Source organism: Bubalus kerabau, chromosome 20, assembly GCF_029407905.1.
Source record: "Bubalus kerabau isolate K-KA32 ecotype Philippines breed swamp buffalo chromosome 20, PCC_UOA_SB_1v2, whole genome shotgun sequence".
Classification (NCBI taxonomy): Eukaryota; Metazoa; Chordata; class Mammalia; order Artiodactyla; family Bovidae; genus Bubalus; species Bubalus kerabau.
Genome location: NC_073643.1, coordinates 45089974 through 45111258, shown reverse-complemented (window position 1 = coordinate 45111258; position 21285 = coordinate 45089974). Strand labels below are relative to the sequence as shown.

The 21285-nt window shown below is 36.3% G+C and overlaps 1 protein-coding gene across 34 annotated transcripts in view; it reads left to right on the top strand.

Moving 5' to 3' along the window:
* SLMAP (sarcolemma associated protein) overlaps positions 1-21285 on the top strand; it is a 150272-nt gene that overhangs the window by 82435 nt on the left and 46552 nt on the right. For 11 of the 34 annotated variants that reach the window (XM_055557663.1, XM_055557647.1, XM_055557657.1 and 8 more), the window contains exons 3-12: positions 1214-1286; positions 8632-8668; positions 10557-10619; positions 14666-14761; positions 15025-15096; positions 16627-16767; positions 17696-17833; positions 19101-19269; positions 19359-19409; positions 19901-19951. In XM_055557663.1, the coding sequence (XP_055413638.1) occupies positions 1214-1286; positions 8632-8668; positions 10557-10619; positions 14666-14761; positions 15025-15096; positions 16627-16767; positions 17696-17833; positions 19101-19269; positions 19359-19409; positions 19901-19951 (891 nt within the window). The remainder of the gene's footprint in view (positions 1-1213; positions 1287-8631; positions 8669-10556; positions 10620-14665; positions 14762-15024; positions 15097-16626; positions 16768-17695; positions 17834-19100; positions 19270-19358; positions 19410-19900; positions 19952-21285) is intronic. The other 23 variants (XM_055557668.1, XM_055557669.1, XM_055557659.1 and 20 more) reach the window with 3 other exon arrangements.

Here is a 21285-nt window from a genome sequence, read left to right as displayed (position 1 = left end):
AACTCCCAGAGCTTGCTCAAACTCATATCCATAGAGTCGGTGATGCCATCCAACCATCTCATCCTCTGTCGTCCCCTTCTCCTGCCTTCAACCTTCCCAGCATTAGGGTCTTTTCTAAGAAGTCATTTCTTTGCATCAGTTGGTCAAATCTAATCCTGATGTAGTGTATCTTCATCACCCTCCATTAGCTTTTGTTTGTTTTTTTAAAATATTTTAAAATATTTATTTGGCTGTGCGGAATCTTAGTTGCAGCGTGTGGGATCTAGTTACCTGACCAGGGATCAAATCCAAGCCCCCCTACATTAAGAACACAGAGTCTTAGCCACTGGACTACTAAGGAAGTCCCTCCGTCCATTAGCTTTTTTTTTTTAATCCTTCTGTTAGCATTTAACTAGAGTTTATTAAACTAAATAAAAAAAACCTCTTTGAACCCTGAAGAACATAGTATCTGAATAGAGAATTTTTTTTAAATCAACTTTTAAACTATGGAAATAATTTTTTCTGTAAAATATAGAGATATTCTGTACAAGAACTGCTCTTAAGAGGTTTTATCTCATGAAATCTTCAGAAGGAGGAAGGAAGAAGCAAAGCAACTGTCCACTGAGAGACTGGTGTAATGTTACATAAAGATGTTTGGAGGTGGAAGAAGAACCACCAAGAAAATAAAGCCATAATTTTAAATACTGAGCTGGTAACTTCAGACTGGAGTTCTCACTAACAGCTCTGATACTAAATAGCAGAGAGTTGTAGAAGTCCAAGCTGTTATTATACAGATTTTTAGAGTTTTGTGAGATATGGATAGGAGTTATAGGTTGGGCACAGGAGATTTAGGGGTAAAGACTGGCTAAAATTTAAACTAGGGGAATAGTTGTACTTCGGTTTTTATACTGGCATATAGGGGAGAAAGTACAACCCCCCCACACTCATTTATATATTTCCATATACTCAGATGACTTTATTGATTATTGCTATAGCATTGGAGGTTAGGACACTTTCAAGACAATTGTATGTGATTCTGCCTTTTTTGTTGTGATTCAATATGGATACGAATGAGTTTCTCCAAGGGAATGAATATTGCTGTTAAACCAACGAAATTATTTTCTTTCCCAGAAGTTATTATATTTAAGAATAAAATATGTGTTTAAATATGAGAGGTACAGAGATTTCTGTTTAACTAATTATTTTATCCGTGTTATTTGTTTGTTTTAACCAGTTACCCATGGGTGTATTGTTTCCACAATAAAACTTTTTCTACCCGATGGTATGGAAGCCCGGCTCCGCTCAGAGTGAGTATAATTTAATGCTATGAAGTTTCTGTATTAATTACATTGGTTAATAATATTCCAGATGATATTATACAGTTAATACTTCAGAATTATTCTAATAATGTTAGAAAATTGATGTAGTGCTTTTGGAATATAATATACTTCTGTTTAATATAATTCAGTTTCACATTAGTTATAATTCTAGTAAATAATATATAAGAAAGCACAGTTATTTTGTTTTCAAAATTAACTTTGCAATGTATATTTTGATGAAAAATTAGTTTTTTAGATTATTTGGAGTATGCCAGTTATTAATGAATGATAATTGTATTCCTTTTAATCTGCATGTCATATGACTTCTTAAACTATGGTTGCCTGTGAAGTTAATGCCAGTATCATAATCTTACAGGACTTTGAGGATGTTGACACAGTAGTCTATATTGGTGGGAGTTTTTGGAGGGATTTTCCAATTCTGTAGTTTTTTTTGTTTTTTTTTTTTTTCCTTTTTTTAATTGAAGCAGTGGAAAGGTCATTTAGAGGAAGACAACTTGAGAGGGGAATTTTGCTCATAAAATACAGATGTTAAAAGATAAACATATATACATTTTGATCTTGTACTTTTCACAGATTATTATTAAGTGTTAGAGGGACTTAAAATAGTCTTTAGACTTAAGAATTTTTTAATTTTGAGAGGGAAACCTTGAATATGCTACAGGCTTATTTCTATCCCCAACCAAGTATTTTCTGTCCTACAAAAGCAGAAATGAATATCTAAGGGTGGGAGGTTGAGAGCAACAGTGATGAGAAGGTACAGTAGAGTGCTGAGTAGGAGAGAGAAGGAGAAAGGGAGCAAAGAGAAGCCTCTTGTTACTGTGACAGTGCTTTCATTAGGGTTCTAGTATATTATGCTTCATTATTTCATTAGGATTCTGGTATATTATGCTTCATTATTTCATTAGGATTCTGGTATATTATGCTTCATTATTTCATTAGGATTCTAGTATATTATGCTTCATTATTTCATTAGGATTCTAGTATATTATGCTTCATTATTTCATTAGGATTCTAGTATATTATGCTTCAGTTAGAGACTGCCATTTTTTTTGTTTTTAACCTTTTAGGATATCTGAAGAAAACTAATTTTAAAACATTTTAAATTTAAAACATTAATCTGTTTCCTATTCTAAATTATAGTTTAATTAGTAAAATATAATTAACTTTGGGAACATTAATGTGACTTAGTTTTTAATATGACTTAGTCAAGAGTTAAGGCTTTAAAAATAAGAGTAACTGTTAATTGACTAATAATGAATGGCTTCTTAAAGACTTTGATGTTTGTATTTAACGAGATTTTTCTTTCATGGATTCAGAAGCTTTGAGCAGCTTCTTCAAGGGTCATCTCTGTTCTCAGGTTCCATCCAGTAGGGCATGTGAATTTTTTCAAAGTCTGTACTGGTAAATTGTGTTCCTTTCCCTCTTGTTTCCCCAGTGCTTTTCATCTTTGTTCCTGTTGCTTTCTCTTTGTTTGGTTTTTCTTATGTGGTTAAATGTTAGCATCATTTAAAATTTTACTGCCAGTTTCATTGTACATAATCTAGCTGACTTTCTGAAGAAGATGAATTTTTGAACAGACAATTAATTCTCTAGAGTTGCAGGAAGGTCAGAATGGTCTTTAAAAATAAACAGTCTGGTTCAAAGCCCAACTCCACCTATTCTGTGACTTGATCAGGCCTCCCTTTTTTCATTTGAAAAATGAAGTTAATAATGGCACCTATTGAACAGAAATTTTCTGAGGAGGATTAAGCAAGATTGTACACTTAAAGCATTTGGTGTAATACCTGGTTCAGAATGAGCACATGATGAATAGTGTTTCTGTTATTGTAATCTAGTATTTTTTTAGCAATCAAGATGCTTTTAAGTATGCCAGATTGTTTGGAGTTTCAGATACATTATGTAGATATCATATAATATTTTTTCAGGTTTTTCAGTGGGTATAGTATTTTCAAAAAGCTGATTCTTTTTTCTTCTTTGATTTTATTATATTTTACAAATAATTTTCCAATAATAAAAATCAGAGAAATTGCCTATAATACCACCACCTTGACACTAAATAATAGTTTTTCTTTTCTACAATTCCTTGTTGCATATCAACTCTTGGCATAATTTAAACAAAATACACCTAAGTCCACAATAGTTTTTGTCAAGTACAAAATATATCTTATGGAATGTTTTGCTAGATTTTTAGACTTCTGTTTATTAAAGAGATTTTCATGAGAACAGAAAATATTGTTATTGGGTCACTAAGAAAACTGTATTAAAAAAAAAAACTTCCATTAATACCATATGCATCTATTTAGACTTTATTAAGTTCATTTCCTTGTATGTGCATATCTACAGAGAAAAGGATACGTATCCAAAACAGCTATATCTGGGTGCTGGCATTGGGTTCAGTTCAGTTCATTTCAGTTCAGTCACTCAGTCATGTCCGACTTCTTGCGACCCCATGAATTGCAGCATGCCAGGCCTCCCTGTCCATCATCAACTCCTGGAGTCTACCCAAACTCATGTCAAATCAGTCGGTGAGGAGAAGGCGAAGGAGAAGGCAACGGCACCCCACTCCAGCACTCTTGCCTGGAAAATCCCATGGACAGAGGGGCCTGGTAGGCTGCAGTCCATGGGGTCGCTAAGAGTCGGACACGACTGAGCGACTTCACTTTCACTTTTCACTTGCATGCACTGGAGAAGGAAATGGCAACCCACTCCAGTGTTCTTGCCTGGAGAATCCCAGGGACAGGGGAGCCTGGTGGGCTGCCGGCTATGGGGTCATACAGGGTCAGACATGACTGAAGTGACTTAGCAGCAACCATCCAACCATCTCATCCTCTGTCATCTCCTTCTCCTCCTGCCCTGAATCTTTCCCAGCACCAGGGTCTTTTCCAATGAGTCAGCTCTTTGCATCAGGTGGCCAAAGTATTAGAGTTTCAGCTTCAACATCAGTCGTTCTATACAACACTCAGGACTGATCTCCTTTAGGATGGACTGGTTGGATCTCCATGCAGTCCAAGGGACTCTCAAGAGTCTTCTCCAACACCACAGTTCAAAAGCATCAATTCTTCAGTGCTCAGCTTTCTTTATAGTCCAAATCTCACATCAATATATGACTACTGGAAAAATCATAGCCTTGACTAGATGGATCTTTGTTGGCAAAGTAATGGCTCTGTTTTTTAATATGCTGTCTAGGTTGGTCATAACTTTTATCTAGGTTGGTCATAAGCGTCTTTTAATTTCATGGCTGCAGTCACCATCTGCAGTGATTTTGGAGCCCCAAAAAATAAAGTCAGCCACTGTTTCCACTGTTTCCCCATCTATTTGCCATGAAGTGATGGGACTGGCTACCATGATCTTAGTTTTCTGAATGTTGAGTTTTAAGCCAACTTTTTCACTCTTCTCTTTCACTTTCATCAAGAGGCTCTTTAGTTCTTCTTCACTTTCTGCCATAAGGGTGGTGTCATCTGCATATCTGAGGTTATTGATATTTCTCCCCGCAATCATGATTCCAGCTTGTGCTTCATCCAGCCCACCGTTTCTCATGATGTACTCTGTATAGAAGTTAAATAAGCAGGGTGACAATATACAGCCTTGACATACTCCTTTTCCTATTTGGAACCAGTCTGTTGTTCCATGTCCAGTTCTAACTGTTGCTTCCTGATCTGCATACAGGTTTCTCAAGAGGCAGGTCAGGTGGTCTGGTATTCCCATCTCTTGAAGAATTTCCATAGTTTGTTGTGATCAACAGAGTCAAAGGCTTTGGCATAGTCAATTAAGCCAAAGTAGATGTTTTTCTGGAACTCTGTTGCTTTTTCAGTGATCCAGCAGATGTTGGCAATTTGATCTCTGGTTCCTCTGCCTTTTCTAAAGTCAGCTTGAACATCTGGAAGTTCACAGTCCATGTATTGCTGAAGCCTGGCTTGGAGAATTTTGAGCATTAATTTACTAGCATGTGAGATGAGTGCAATTGTGAGGTAGTTTGAGCATTCCTTGCCTTTCTTTGGGATTGGAATGAAAACTGATCTGTTCCAGTCCTGTGGCCACTGCTGAGTTTTCCAAATTTGCTGGCATATTGAGTGCAGCACTTTCACAGCATCATCATTTAGGATTTGAAATAGCTCAACTGGAATTCCATCACCTCCATTAGCTTTGTTCATAGTGATGTTTCCTAAGGCTGACTTGACTTCCCATTCCACTATGTCTGGCTCTAGGTGAGTGATCACACCATCATGATTATCTGGGTCATGAAGGTCTTTTTTGTATAATTCTTCTTTGTATTCTTGCCACCTCTTCTTAATATCTTCTGCTTCTGTTAGGTCCATACCATTTCTGTCCTTTATCGAGCCCATCTTTGCATGAAATGTTCCCTTGGTATCTCTAATTTTCCTGAAGAGATCTCTAGTCTTTCCCATTCTGTTGTTTTCCTCTACTTCTTTGCACTGATCACCGAGGAAGGCTTTCTTATCTCTCCTTGTAATTCTTCGAAACTCTGCATTCAAATGGGTATATCTTTCCTTTTTCCTTGCTTTTCACTTTCTTCTTTTCACAGCTATTTGTAAGGCCTCCCCAGACAGCCGTTTTGCTTTTTTGCATTTCTTTTTCTTGGCGATGGTCTTGATCCCTGTCTCCTGTACAGTGTCACGAACCTCTGTCCATAGTTCATCAAGCACTCTGTCTATCAGATCTACACCCTTAAAATCTATTTCTCACTTCCACTGTATAATCGTAAAGGATTTGATTTAGGTCATACCTGAATGCTTTAGTGGTTTTCCCTATTTTCTTCAATATAAATCCGAATTTGGCAATACGGAGTTCATGATCTGAGCCACAGTCCACTCCTGGTCTTGTTTTTGCTGACTGTATAGAGTTTCTCCATCTTTGGCTGCAAAGAATATAATCAGTCTGATTTCGGTGTTGGCCATCTGGTGATGTCCATGTGTAGAGTCTTCTCTCGTGTTGTTGCAAGAGGGTGTTTGCTATGAGCCGTGTGTTCTCTTGGCAGAACTCTATTAGCCTTTGCCCTGCTTCATTCTGTAGTCCAAGGCCAAATTTGCTGTTACTCCAGGGGTTTCTTGACTTCCTACTTTTGCGTTCCAGTCCCCTATAATGAAAAGGACATCTGTTTTGGGTGTTAGTTCTAAAAGGTCTTGTAGGTCTTCATAGAACCGTTCAACTTCAGCTTCTTCAGCATTCCTGGTCGGGGCATAGACTTGGATTACCGTGATACTGAATGGTTTGCCTTGGAAACGAACAGAGATCATTCTGTCGTTTTTGAGATTGCATCCAAGTACATGCATTTTGGACTCTTTTGTTGACCATGATGGCTACTCCATTTCTTCTAAGGGCTTCTTGCCCACAGTAGTAGATATAATGGTCATCTGAGTTAAATTCACCCATTCCAGTCCATTTTAGTTCGCCAATTCCTAGAATGTCAGCATTCACTCTTGCCATCTCCTGTTTGACCACTTCCAGTTTGCCTTGTTTCATAGACCTAACAGACCTAGGTTCCTATGCAAATTGCTCTTTACAGCATCGGACCTTGCTTCTATCATCAGTCATGTCCACAACTGGGTGTTATTTTTCTTTGGCATTAGGTAATTTTTATTTATTTTCTCATGCTTTACTTTACATGTTTTCTATAGTCAATATTTATTATTTGTATAAAATCAAGAAAAAGAAACTAACATTTAAAACATCTCTTCCATTTTTATGGGGCAGAGAAGAAAAACTAAAGTAGTATATACCTTTTTAAACCTTCAGTAGGCACCACATATGGTTTCTAGAGGTGCAGGGGTGAATTGTTCAGAGTGTCTGAGAACACATGTAAAATCAGAGGAGCAGAGCAGGGGATTAATATGGTCTTGGTGGGAGTCTGTATAGCATACTATGGGGGCTCAGAAGGGAGGTGGGTGATAGTACTTAATATTCCATTTTATTCAGCATCTTAGTGTCCTTGTGACTAATTGAATTGAAATTTTTCTTAGGGGTTTGTAGTTACTACAGTGAAATCAGAATTTCCATTCCTATTTTTAAGTCCTGCAAGATCAGTTCATCAGGAACTTACCTGATGAACCAGCTGAATCTAAAAACTTTACCTAATCAACCATCAAGCTGACTGTGACTCGATTGGCCTCTTGGATATGGAGTGAGGAACAACTGGTAGGGGGCATGAGTGGCAGCCTTGATTTGTGCTCCATCTGCTCCCATCCCCCCACCCCCTCATCCCCACCTCTACACACACACACACTCACATTACAGTATCTTACAGGGCATTTTAAGCAGGAACCCTGGCTTCCATAGCTGCTCTGTTCTCAAGGGAGTGGTAGTAGTGATCAAGTGCTACTATGTCTTATTATAAGGTACTGTTAAAACAAGGTACTGTTTTAAGCTTTCTATTTATATTAGCACATTAAATGGGGGAGCCTGGTGGGTTGCCATCTATGGGGTCGCACAGAGTCAGACACGACTGAAGCGACTCAGCAGCAGCAGCAGCAGCACATTAAAATACTCATCAGTAATCCTATGTGGTTAGTTTTATGATAATCTCCATTTTATGGATGAGGAACCTGAGACCTATAATGGTTAGATAACTTGCTCAAGATTATACACCTGGCTAAGTAGAGCCAAAATTTGAACCCAGTCAGTATGGCTTTTGAGCCCCATGTTTAACTTCTCCACAACACTGCCTCTTTTATACTCTGCAAGGCCAAAAAGGGTGATTAGTACCGAGTGATAGTGTGTTTAATGTTTAATTTCAAAGTGATATACTGAGTTTAGCCTCATAACTACATATAAACTTGTAAGTGTGTGAGGTAGCTGGGTAGAGAAGAATAGTACTTATGTTTTGATTGCTAAAGTTGTACTCCACTAGAACATATTTCCAGATTCTAACCTTCTTTACTGTAGAGCTTTGCTTTTTAAGACTTTCTGTGTAGGACTACTTAATTTTAAAAGAACTTAATTTACATGTTACAAAATTTTAAATGGATAGTTTAAGGAGTGCTTCTTTTCTGTTTAGTTCTTATAACCAAGGAATTCACCATAGACCTCATTAATAGTAGATCCAGCAAGGGCATTTAATGTATTTTGGATTTTGAATTTGTGTTTAGAAATATATTACTGTGTAAAAGGTTTGTGTGTTTATTACCTTATTTTCCAACAATAATGTATGTTTATGAAGGATAACAAATAATGCACATTCTTTTAATTAAATGAAAGAAAGTGTAACAACTTTGGGGTTTAAAATATGCTCGTACTGTCATACTCTTTTCCTCTGTTGTCAGAAAGTTAGATAAAAATTCTAAATTTTACTTTTCAGTGTCATCCATGCTCCATTACCAAGTCCTGTTGACAAAGTAAGTTGCTAATGATTATTTTTTTCCAAACTGATTCAGCTATATTGCTTTTGAAAATGTTTTTGTTTGTTTTAAATATGCTTTACCTAGAAACTTAATTTTCTTTTGTAACAAAATGTAAGAGTGCATTTGGCTGTACAGTTATTCTAGTCTGATCTTCAGTAACTAGATAATGTACGATGGATGTTTTTTAAGGAAAAAGCCTTTGTTATCTCAATTAGTGGCTGACTCTTAGCCATAGGGAGTTAGTTACTACTTTTTATTCTGAAATATGTTTCTGCCTAGGAATATTTGTAAAAGCTTTGTGTTTAGATAATTTACTCAAAATATACTTACACATGGAAATAAAACAGTAGTACAGGCTTACATAAATTGCTCTTTTATTGTCCTTGAAGATCAATTTACTTGACTTGGACAGAAACTTTGCATTAATTAATTATTAGAAAAATTTTTTTTCTTTTGTTTAGAAATAACAGTGTATTAAACAGTAGATATTCTTGCTCGATAGCAAAAATAAAAAAGTCATTTGTATCTTTTGGCATTAAAGTGGAGCTATTGGGAGAAATATTTTCCTTTTTATTTTCCTTTCCATTTGGATAAAGAATGAAAGCCTACCTGAAACTGAAGTTATCTGTTAGATTCCTTTTTTAGAAGTAAGCGTGGTTAATCATCAACTTCAGCAATACCAAGAATCATTTTAGAAGTAAATAGTGGCCCTGCTTATTCAGGGGAGAGGGTAGTGGCACCCCACTCCAGTACTCTTGCCTGGAAAATCCCATGGACGGAGGAGCCTGGTAGGCTGCAGTCCATACTAAGGGTCAGACATGACTGAGCGACTTCACTTTCACTTTTCACTTTCATGCATTGGAGAGGGAAATGGCAACCCACTCCAGTGTTCTTGCCTGGAGAATCCCAGGGACGGGGGAGCCTGGTGGGCTGCCGTCTATGGGGTCGCACAGAGTCGGACACGACTGAAGCGACTTAGCAGCAGCAGCAGCAGCTTATTCAGGACTAACTTTAAAAAAATAATAATGTCACCTCTTGTCTTCTAGTTAGAATATTAATTTTAAAAATAGACTTTCTGAGCTTAATAAGGAATGACGTTGTTAACATTACTAGTAAGTTAATATACAAGGCTAGGACAGTATTGAAAATGTTAACAGCAACCTGTTAGTGCCTTTCTCTTTTTTTTAATAATGCTATGGTTCTGTATTTCACACCCAGGAGAAACCCTTTATAGTTATTTCTTCCCATACTCTTGCATTCTAAGCATTTCTGTTATGACTTATAATGTTTGAACACCATGATTTCCCATCTTTTTCTTCTTAAAACCTATCTATCATTAAAAGGGAAAAAAAAAGATAAACCATTTTTCATTGCCTCTGGCCATTGGACAAAGTATTGTATTTCGTGTCCTGCTTCCTCCCCCACAGGCCCCACATACAAATACCATTTTGAAGATGGCTACTTCTAAATGAATTGTGACTTGTTAACATATTGAAGAACTATTTAACAGTGTATTTTAAAGGAAAGAATGTAGATCTGTTGACTTAGCAGGTGTTGTTTCTGGGTAAAGAAAAGGCTATATTGCCTTTGTGCTGGAAGTTTGTGATTTGGTTTATCAAGAATGTTTTCATGGATAGCACTTGTCGTACCATCCTGGTTGTAAATCTCAAACTGATCACTATAATACAATACCATCTATAGGTTCTAGACACAGAGCAGAAATATTTTGAAAACTAAAGGAAATCAATTAGAAAAATAAAATTTGAAAAAATTACTTATTTTGCATGTTTCAGTAAATAGGCATTTCAAGGACTTGGTTTGGCTTTAGTATCTTCTGCAAATATTTTGTGTGACTGTTGATGGTATGTCCTTTTGTTTCTAGGTTGCTGCTAACACTCCAAGTATGTACTCTCAGGAACTATTCCAGCTTTCTCAGTATCTTCAGGTAAAGTAAATCTTGAGATTTCTTTGTCTTTAAAATTAGAACTTAGATTTGATTTTGCTAGTTCACAAATATGGGCTATAGAAATATTGGCTACATACAAATACAAAGGAAATACATTTTCACAGTAAAAAAAGGAATTAAAAATAGTTTTTATAAAAAAAATAGGATTTAAAAAGTCAGAATTGTTAAGTCTGGAGAAGATAAGGTTCTATACAAGAGAAGTTTTTTTCCTTCAAATATGAAGAAATTCCACCATGTTTCTTTATCCAAATGTGAGTTTTATATAAAATTAAACCTGGAGAGATTTTGGGTGCTATTTATAGCTATAATAGCAAATAATATGAACCATTAAAATATTAACTGGGTTTCCCTGGTGGCTCAGATGGTAAAGAATCCGCCTGCAGTGCAGGAGACCTGGGTTTGATCACTGGGTTGAAAACATCCCCTGGAGGAGGACATGGCAAATCACTCTAGTACTGTTGTCTGGAGAATCCCCACGGACAGAGGAGCCTGGTAGGCTGCAGTCCATGGGGTTGCAAAGAGTCGGACATGCTGAGCGACTCAGCACACAAAATATTAACTATTAATAGTAAATATATAACACTTACTATATCCCAGATTCTAGTCAAGCACTTTACCTATATTAATTCACTTAATCTTTACCAAAATCCTATAAAATACATATTTTATACCCATTTTTATAGATGGACTTACTGAGGGACAGGAAGTTTAAATAATTTGCACAGTATCACATACCTAGTATGTGAATGAGCTGGGACTTGAACAAAGACAAGTCAGACCTCAAAGTCTCTGCCCATAAATACTGTTCTGTGCTGCTCAGGCTGTAGAAAGATTTCTTGACAGGATAGATACTGTTGTAGAATGGGCTCCTGAAGATGTTAATACCATAGTTAAAGAGCATAGAAATCTGGAGAAAAAATATAAGTGATTGTTCTTTCTTTTTTTTCTTTCTTTCTGATTTTGATAGATTTCGACTGAATTATGGTTCTATATTTATAGAACCATATGTATATATATAGATATATATCTATAGAGCATATCTATATATGCTCTTAATATCTGAAGAGCATATCATAGGGAGCATGATTAAGGAAAACTCTGGATCAGGAGTTTAGAGATTGAGGTTTGTATCTTGATACATACTAAATTAGTTCTGTGACCTTGGGTGATTCATTTTATATATGTACGTCTTCAGTTGCCTTTTGTTTAAAATGATAAGACCAAGCCAGTGACCCTGGGTCCCTCCATTCTTTTATAGATCAATCACTAAGAGCAGTCCTACTGCAGTTAAAAATGAACACATATGTGAAAATTATCAGTGTATTAATCAGATCTTGTCTTCCCCTGGGCATAATGTAGTGGTGATTTGAAAAGCGGTTTCACACACTTTCAGGTTAGAGAACATAGACTCTATCCAGAATTCCCTGGATTTGATCTGTGGCTTTAACTTTGGACCTGTTGGAAAAGTTGTTTAACTCTTGTGTGCCTCACTTTCTTCATCTGTGATATATGTATAGTAGCATTTATATCACAAAATTGTACAGAATAAATGAATTAAAACAGGGAATTCCCTCAGAGTCCAGTGGTTAGAACTCAGTGCTTTCACTGCTAAGGGCCCGAGTTTGATCCCTAGTTGGGGAACTAAGATCCTCTAAGCCAAGTGGTGTGGCCAAAAGGAAAAAAAAAAAAACAAAAACACATAAAGCGCTTAGAACAATGTCTGTCATGTAGAATGTATGCTATACATGTTGGTAGCTGTTTACCATTCAGCAGGAAGTCACATTAATTGATCTGCTGCTGCTGCTGCTAAATCGCTTCAGTCGTGTCCAACTCTGTGCGACCCCATGGACTGCAGCCTACCAGGCTCCTCTGTCCATGGGATTTTCCAGGCAAGAGTACTGGAGTGGGGTGCCATTGCCTTCTCCCTTAATTGACCTAGCTCTCTCTTATTTTTTGAGGTAGAAGACATTTTTTTTTCACTTTCTCACCTCTTTTGTTATTTTATTTTTATTTGGAGGATAATTGCTTTACAGTATTGTGTTGGTTTCTGCTGTACAACAACTTCAATCAGCCATACGTATACATACACTCTTCTCTCTTGAGCTTCCCTCCCGACCCCAGCCAGCCACCCATCCACTGAATCCCTGTCCTCTAGGTTGTCACAGAGCACCAGACTGGGCCCTAGCAGCTTCCCACTAGCTCTCTGTTCTTACATGATAATGTATATATTTCAGTGCTGCTCTCTCAGTTCACACCACCCTCTCCTTCCCTCAGTGTCCACAAGTTCATTCTCTTATGTCTTGAGGTAGGAGAAACTTTGAGAAAAATCTGTTCTAACCTTCATTTTTCTTATGAGAAATATGGGGCTTCTATGGGTAAAATGATTCCCAGGCTATGTACTATAGTTACTAGTCATTGTCAACTGTGACTCTAACGCTCTCATTCTAGCTCTCTCATTTCTACCTTTTTGTCAGTTCTTTGAATATTCATAGTGGCGTAATCGTTCACTGTTCTTTTTCTGATTGTTTGAGAGAAAATTATACTGGCTTGTCTTTTCTGTATACATCTCTTGGAATTGCTGAAGTCCTAATGTGAGTTGTAAACCTTTTGAATAAAAACTGAAATAGATACATTTCATGTCTCAGAACTAATCAACCATTCCTGGAAGTGTTAGGTATCTGTTAGGATGTGGTTCATGGAGTTATGAAACTCTAAATGGAATTGAGTAAAAAAGGTTAAATTACACCATCTAGTGGAAGTAATGGTTGTTTGCTGGGTTTTTGGTTTTGTTTTTAAGTAAAACTTTTTGTGTCATTAGTGCAATTTCCTGGATATTAGGAATGTTTTAGAAGCTTAAAATAAACTTGGCACCTAGTCACTTTTAAGTGTAAGCTGTATTTTAATGTGGGTTCTGAGGTGGTATGACTTTTATTGGAGTCCATAATCTATACTTTCAGAGTTATATTAAAAAGCAATTCCTCCAACTCTAATTAGGCCAGATTTTCCCTAATCATTATTTATCAAGGATATGGAGAGCAATAAATGCATGCTTTAAGCCTCAAGTGCTATGTTTGAAGTATACACTTCTCAGTTGATGTAGCTCAGAGGTCTTAGGGTAGTAAATCTTCTTCTTTGGATAATGACAGGAATAGAAGAAAGTGAAATTTAAAGTTTTGCCAGAACCGCAACTGAATGCTGTGTGAGCATTTTCACCTTGGCTTGCAGTAAAGGAGACCTTCTTAACAGCTATCAAATGTTAACAAGTGACCTAGAGATAAGGCCTTGCTTGCCAATGTCTTTCTTTGGAACAATATTCCTTTGGAGCTGCCAAATAGTTATTTAACTCATTGACTCCCAATTACATTGAATTAACACTTGGCCTCGTACTTACGTTTGTGTGTGTGTGTGTGTGTGTGTATACATATATATATATATAGAATGCAGACTCGTATCATTTGTTGGATTTTTCTATTCTAGATTTTGTTCTTTTAAACTCATTCTTGTGAATTACAGTTAAAGAAACAAAAACAGATGACCTATTTCCTGTTACAGAGGAAGTTGCAGCGAGAGCACCCCTAACAGCACTACTTACAGTACAGCTCAACAAATAGGCTAAAATGATCTGTGTGCAAGTGTGTGTGTGTGTGCGTGCACCTGTGTGCACTCAGTTGTGTCCTATTCTTTGAAACTCCATGGACTCTAGCCTGCCAGGCTTCTCTAACCATGGGATTTTCCAGGCAAGGATACTGGAGTGGGTTGCCATTTCCTTCTCCAGAGGATCTTCCTGACCCAGGGATTGAGCCCGTGTCTCTTGCAGCTTCTGCCTTGGCAGGTGGAGTCTTTAACACTGCACCATCTGGGTTAAAATGATGTGGGCTAAATATATTATACTAAGTAGATTTATCAGGTTTGAAAGCAAGATACACTGTAGGATGTGAAACAAGAATGTTTTCAGAATGTGGTAATAATTGTCAAAGGAATCATGCTGAGGTTATTAGAATTTCTTTTGTGATTTATAATATTAGGAGGCCTTACATCGGGAACAGATGTTGGAACAGAAGTTAGCCACGCTTCAGAGGCTGCTAGCCATTACCCAAGAGGCTTCAGATACCAGTTGGCAGGTATTCCAGTTGCCTTTATACTCATAAAGCATTTAAGCACAGCTCAATATCCCTTAGATGGTTATTAAACTGAAATTAAAATTATGTAGCAGACAAAGGCATAGTTATTTCTTAATGAACAAATATTGAAAATTTATCATTTTAAACTGAATGTTGGTCAACTTTGTGATTTTTAGGTCTTTTTTTGTCAGTAGCAACCTTTTGATATATGTTATTTTTTAACTACTCTGGGATTTTATTTATATTTCATTTTTATTTAACAGGCTTTAATAGATGAAGATAGACTCTTATCACGGTTAGAGGTTATGGGAAACCAATTGCAAGCATGTTCCAAAGTAAGTATCTTTCTAAAGTACCTAAAGGAAAAAATGCATTGGTTTTTATATAGCTTCATTTCTTTGACTGTTATTTTGAATACATTCAAAAACATCTATACATTTTTATCATTTTTAAAATCTTTTACCATTACATGAAATTTCACACATACATGTAAGTAGAAAAAATTGTATATAGTGGAGAAGGCAATGGCACCCCACTCCAGTACTCTTGCCTGGAAAATCCCATGGTCGGAGGAGCCAGGTGGGCTCCTGGGGTCGCTAAGAGTTGGACATGACTGAGCAACTTCACTTTCACTTTTCACTTTGATGCATTGAAGAAGGAAATGGCAACCCACTCCAGTGTTCCTGCCTGGAGAATCCCAGGGACAGGGGAGCCTGGTGGGCTGCTGTCTATAGGGTCGCACAGAGTCGGACACGATTGAAGCGACTTAGCAGCAGCAGCAGCAGTGAATACCCATATATAATTCTTTTTTCCATCATAGTTGATATTTGTTGGAGAAACTGGGTCTCTCACCCTGTACAATTTCCCTCAATCTGGAATGATAGTTAAACCTTCTTGCTCCTCCTCTACACCATAAATTTATACAGTCCATGGAATTCTCCAGGCCAGAATACTAGAGTGGTAGTGACATATTAGTGATCTTTGATTATCCTTTCCTATATTCATTCTTTTATTTTGTAAAAATGGTAATACTGTAATTCTATTTTTCCTTCATTTACTAGGTGCATTACTTCTGTAAAGAGAAACTTACCCTCATAAACCATTTTATTTTCCTAAAGAACATTTTCTTTAGGAAGGGAAGGATGAGTGATTTTCTCCCTTTATTTACTGGATTTCAAAATAATGTTTTGGCTCCTTTTCATCTGCCAAAGAATGACCAATGAAGTATTTTTTTCCTCCAAATGAGATTTAAATATATATCATGGGTTAAACCTGTTTCGTTTTTCTTATTGATTCCCAGTTCTCCCATCTTTGGGAGACCTTCTTCAGGGACCTTCTTTAGGTTGACACCTGAGTTCTTCTGGTAGCACCCTACCAGACTTGGATAATAGCTTCCTGCTATCATATCAGACAAGGTAGTCCAGATTCATCTTGTACATTTCTTCCGTTAGACTTGAAATTAGCTTTTTCCTCAGGGTACTCTTACTCCTTTTGGTTTAGTTATTGTGTTAAAATAAAATGCTTGACACCCTTTAAAGGTTAAGAGATTATTTTTGCCCATAAGTGTAAATATTGTGGCTTTCAGAGAATATGGCAAGTATTAATAGAATAGTTCATTCATTTTGTATACTTGGGAGAAATTTTCAGTTTACTTTGACTTTTTTCTGTTGAAAGTATGAGTTAATATGCTTGTGAGAGCATAATTTACTAATGTAACTTTTATATACAGCTTCAGTTAATACAGAGTTGACATAATTTCTGTTTGGAGGAACCTTAATATAGAACTCAGAGAACATCACAATGTGTTATTTTTTTCAAATGGTAAATACTTTAAAAAAATAACTATAAATATTTTTTAATCCTAGAATCAAACAGAAGATAGTTTACGGAAGGAACTTATAGCGTTACAGGAGGATAAACACAACTATGAGACTACAGCCAAAGAGTCCCTGAGGCGGGTTCTTCAGGAGAAAATTGATGTGGTTAGAAAACTTTCGGAAGTTGAGGTATTTCAGCTTAACAGACACTAACCAAGACTATGGTTTTACAACTTTAGCTTAAAAGTGCTAGCATTTCAAGACATTTCAAACCTGGGTATTAGTATATAGCTAGGAAGTTTTTCCTGTCCTATCTGGTGGGAAGGAGCAGTATGCTGTTTTCATTTTAGGAGTTCTTAGCATAGCCACATGAGTTCTGGTGTTTATAGTCCCTAGTCAGTGATTAAGGAAATAAAAGCCTAACCAGGGAATTTTACTATTTACACTTTGGTTAGATTTCAGCCTCCACACAATGGACCATGATATGTGCCAGGGATAATTTTGTTTTCCTTCTGATTGAGGATAGTCGATCTTAAGGCAGAGAGCTCCAGCACTATTCTTACCTTCCCCATCCTCCAGAGAGGAAAATTGTGCCTGGATGGGGTTACTGTTTGCTTCTCCAGGGGATCTTCCCAACCCCAGGATCAAACCTGGGTCTCCCGCGTCACAGGCAGATACTTTAACGTCTGAGCCACCAGGGAAGCCCAGTCTCAAAGTGACTGATTCACTGTCAGATCATTAATATGATGTGCAAAGAAAGAAGAATGTTAATTGTCCTCTAATTTTGTTGATTGTGTGCACATTATTAAATGTGCTTTTAAGAAGTGATAGGCTTAAAATATTTTCAAGGCCAAAACTCATACCCCGTGACCTTTAAAAAGTGTGATTACATGAAAGATCAGCCTCTCCTTCCACGTTTCGTTTTTCCAGGTTCTTTGTATTTTCTGTTTTAGCATGTACCTGAAATAGATTGAAATTCTTTTGTTATTTAACTGAACCTTATATAAAATCAAGAGTAGATTCTGATTTAGAACAGTCCATAGAATTATAGTTTGTATAAATTGAATTTAGAATGTGCATTTATTCTAAATCCGTTATCTGTAAACTTGAATTACAGCGAAGTCTTAGTAATACTGAAGATGAATGTACCCATCTGAAAGAAATGAATGAACGGACTCAGGAAGAATTAAGAGAATTAGCCAATAAATATAATGGAGCAGTTAATGAGATTAAAGATTTATCTGATAAATTAAAGGTATGTATTTCTCAAACTGGAAATATATAAATTTATCATCCCTAACATGCTGAATCACTTAAGAATTTAGATATTGCTGAATAGTTGTTGATGGAAAATTTGGTAATGGTTTCAATTTATAGTATAAATCAGTTGCCATTTAACCCACATCCCATTACCAGTGATAATTAAAAGTTTGTAAAAGCTGACATATTTCCTTTGGATGAAAGTAAATAATGAGTAGTTCATAATAGGCATTTAAAAATATATAACAGTAAGTAGATAAGAATCAGCAAAACCCAAGATACTCAGACTTTTGGAAAACTGCTGCTGCTAAGTCGCTTCAGTCGTGTCCGACTCTGTGCGACCCCATAGACGGCAGCCCACCAGGCTCCCCCGTCCCTGGGATTCTCCAGGCAAGAACACTGGAGCAGGTTGCCGTTTTCTTCTCCAATGCATCAAAGTGAAAAGTGAAAGTGAAGTCGCTCAGTCGTGTCTGACCCTCAGCGACCCCATGGACTGCAGCCTACCAGGCTCCTCCGTCCATGGGATTTTCCAGGCAAGAGTACTGGAGTGGGGTGCCATAGGACCTGCTTTTCTTTAAGGTGTCCCAGATTCAGGGCCCAGCTAAGTTAGTGCTGGAGCAAACCCAGAGAGAACCTTCACATGATTCCTTCCAGGAGGCCATAGCCTATGCGTGGACTGCAGCTCCCTGTAGCTATAGGATATTTAGGATAAGGACAGACCAGATCACATGTAATGCCATGTTGGTCCTATAAAATGTTAGAACTGAGTTTGTGAAGACCCGTCTTTATGTAATTCACGCCATAGATTGAGTGGCCAGAAGATAACCCATTTGTTAACACAAGACCAGAACATAACTCCCATTCGTGTGAATGGTTAACCTATATAGCTTTAAATATTAGACTTGTTAAAAAGAGGTCATTTTAAAAAGTGCTTGATTCCTTTAGTTAAAAGTAATTTTGTTTAAAATTTCAGAATAAGCTACATTGTAGAACTTAAAAACTAATTGAAACAATAGTAATTTCAAGGAAAACCATATTTCCCTCTTGAAAAATGTGGTTTTCATTTTGACCCTTATAATCTATGTATGTATTGTGTTTGCTTGCTTGCTACAAGTTTTTCTCTCTGAGTTGATACGGAGGGATGACACAGTACATATCACTTTTGACATCATTTACATGAATAAAAGGAGTCCTGCTTTAGACATCTTAAAACGAGGTCAGATTTTATTAAATAGCTGGATTTTCTTTTTCGTTTTCAACAGATAGCAGAGGGAAAACAAGAAGAAATCCAACAGAAGGGACAAGCTGAGAAAAAAGAATTACAACATAAGATAGATGAAATGGAAGAAAAAGAACAGGAGCTCCAGGCAAAAATAGAAGCTTTGCAAGCTGATAATGACTTTACCAATGAAAGGCTAACAGCTTTACAAGGTAAGTTAGCTAATCCAGAAATTGATCTGATTTAATTTTTTCTTTCTTTTTATCTGTGAAATATCTTTTTCTTGGACTTTTATTTACAGTACGGTTAGAACATCTTCAAGAGAAAACTCTTAAAGAATGCAGCAGCTTAGGTAGGTGTCACCAAATTTCTTACTTAAAGCTGAATTTTTATCATTAAATTTTTGTTTACTATCACATTGTGTACTTGGCTTTCTTTAGGAGGGATGTTTTACATATTAGGTGTAAAGTATCTACCCTCTTTCAGAAAATTTCCTTTAAAAATACGCTTGATTGCCACCAGTGGGCACCATTGTGTAGTCTTTGAAAAATGAATGAAATTTATACATCTGAGATGGTCTGCTTAGAGATATTTAAATAAGAAAAACACATGAACAGCAGAATCCTTTTTCTTTTGAGTTTCATTGAAAGGTTACCTAGCAGTTTTAGCTTTTTCTCTAAGATGATAGAAAATGGCAAGTTGAACCCTTCTTGTAAAAATAAATTTAAACTGTTCAGTCAGTCTTAATGTCAGTAGGAATACAAAATGCCATGGTTACAGTTGAGACCAGTTTTAAAGTAATACTTTCTATGATCAGGCAATGATACACTGTCTTAATCCTAGGGATACAAGTTGATGACTTCTTACCTAAAATAAATGGGAGCACAGAAAAAGGTAGTGTAAAAAACTTAAATATTTTTCTTTCATGATATCCTTTTTACTATTTAAGCAGGATAGAGAGGTCAGGGATTTTAGATTTTAAGTGTTTGGAGTGAAAAGCATGCTGTTCATAGACTATTAAATCCCATCTTTTAAAAGTCATGCTTCCTTTTATTTTCTAATTCTTAATTCTGTGAGCTGTGGTTAGATGTCCCTTGTTATATGGAAATTTCAGTTATTGAAATAGTAAGATTTTAATAATGTTCAACCTTATTGTTGGTTTATATAACCTAGTATAGCTTCCCCTGCCTTCTACTATATTTTCAAAGATGATACCACCATTTTCTTCCATCAAGTACTGCTTTCTGGGGATAATTGGCCCCTGTTTTTTAATATTTGTGCCCTGCCCCCTTCCTGGCCAAGAGTTTACTTAAAAGTCCAAAAAAGAAACAAAAATAGAAAAAAAAAAAAAAAAGTCCAGTGAGTCTTTGGATGTGTTATCGAAACTGCTCTCTTTGTCTGTTTCATCAATCAGAGAAAAGGGAGTCAGTCATGTATGCCGTCTGAAAAATTATTTTTTGTTCTTGATATCTTATCCTTCTTTCTGGATAGCTTGGGTTATCTCTTGCCACAAATGTATAACCACTGTTGGTTTTCCTACTGCAACATGGGTTTTCTACTCAATGGTTTCTATATTCCTTCAGTCATGAAGATTTGTCCTCCCCTCCCCATTCATCCAACATTAACTGAGCACAAGCTATATGCCAGATCCTGCATTAGATGCTTAGAGTACAAAATGAATAAAATTATTTTCTGTGTTTACAAATATATGTGCCTCTCAACTCAGTTTTTATATATAGAAGATGCCAAGGTCAGTACCCGAAACTTCATACTAAATAGTTTTTCCATGTATCAGGGGGTATCTTTATAATTTTTGGGCGGCATCTAAACTCTGATAAAGTTCAGAGGTGCTTTTTTGGTTTGTTTTGGTTTGGTTGGTTTGTTTTTAATCAGGAAGTGGAATAATAGGCTCAGGTAACCATATATATGTGAGGTGCAAGATCAAGAGCTAATATTCCATGTATAATAAAAATTGAAACCCTAAATTTAAAAAAAGTTTCATCAATCGTTGTTATTTGACTATTTTATATATGCTTTGTGAAATAACATTGACACTATAAAATTTCAGTTTGAGTTTCAATTTGAGACTTTTTAAAGGTGTAGTTTATATTCGTTGCACCATTATTATTAAAGTATATTTAGTAAACATATGTAAAAAGACTTTATCTTCATCTTCTAAAAGCTTCTCATTCTTAAATGGATTTATATTTTCTGTTGTTATTTTGCTC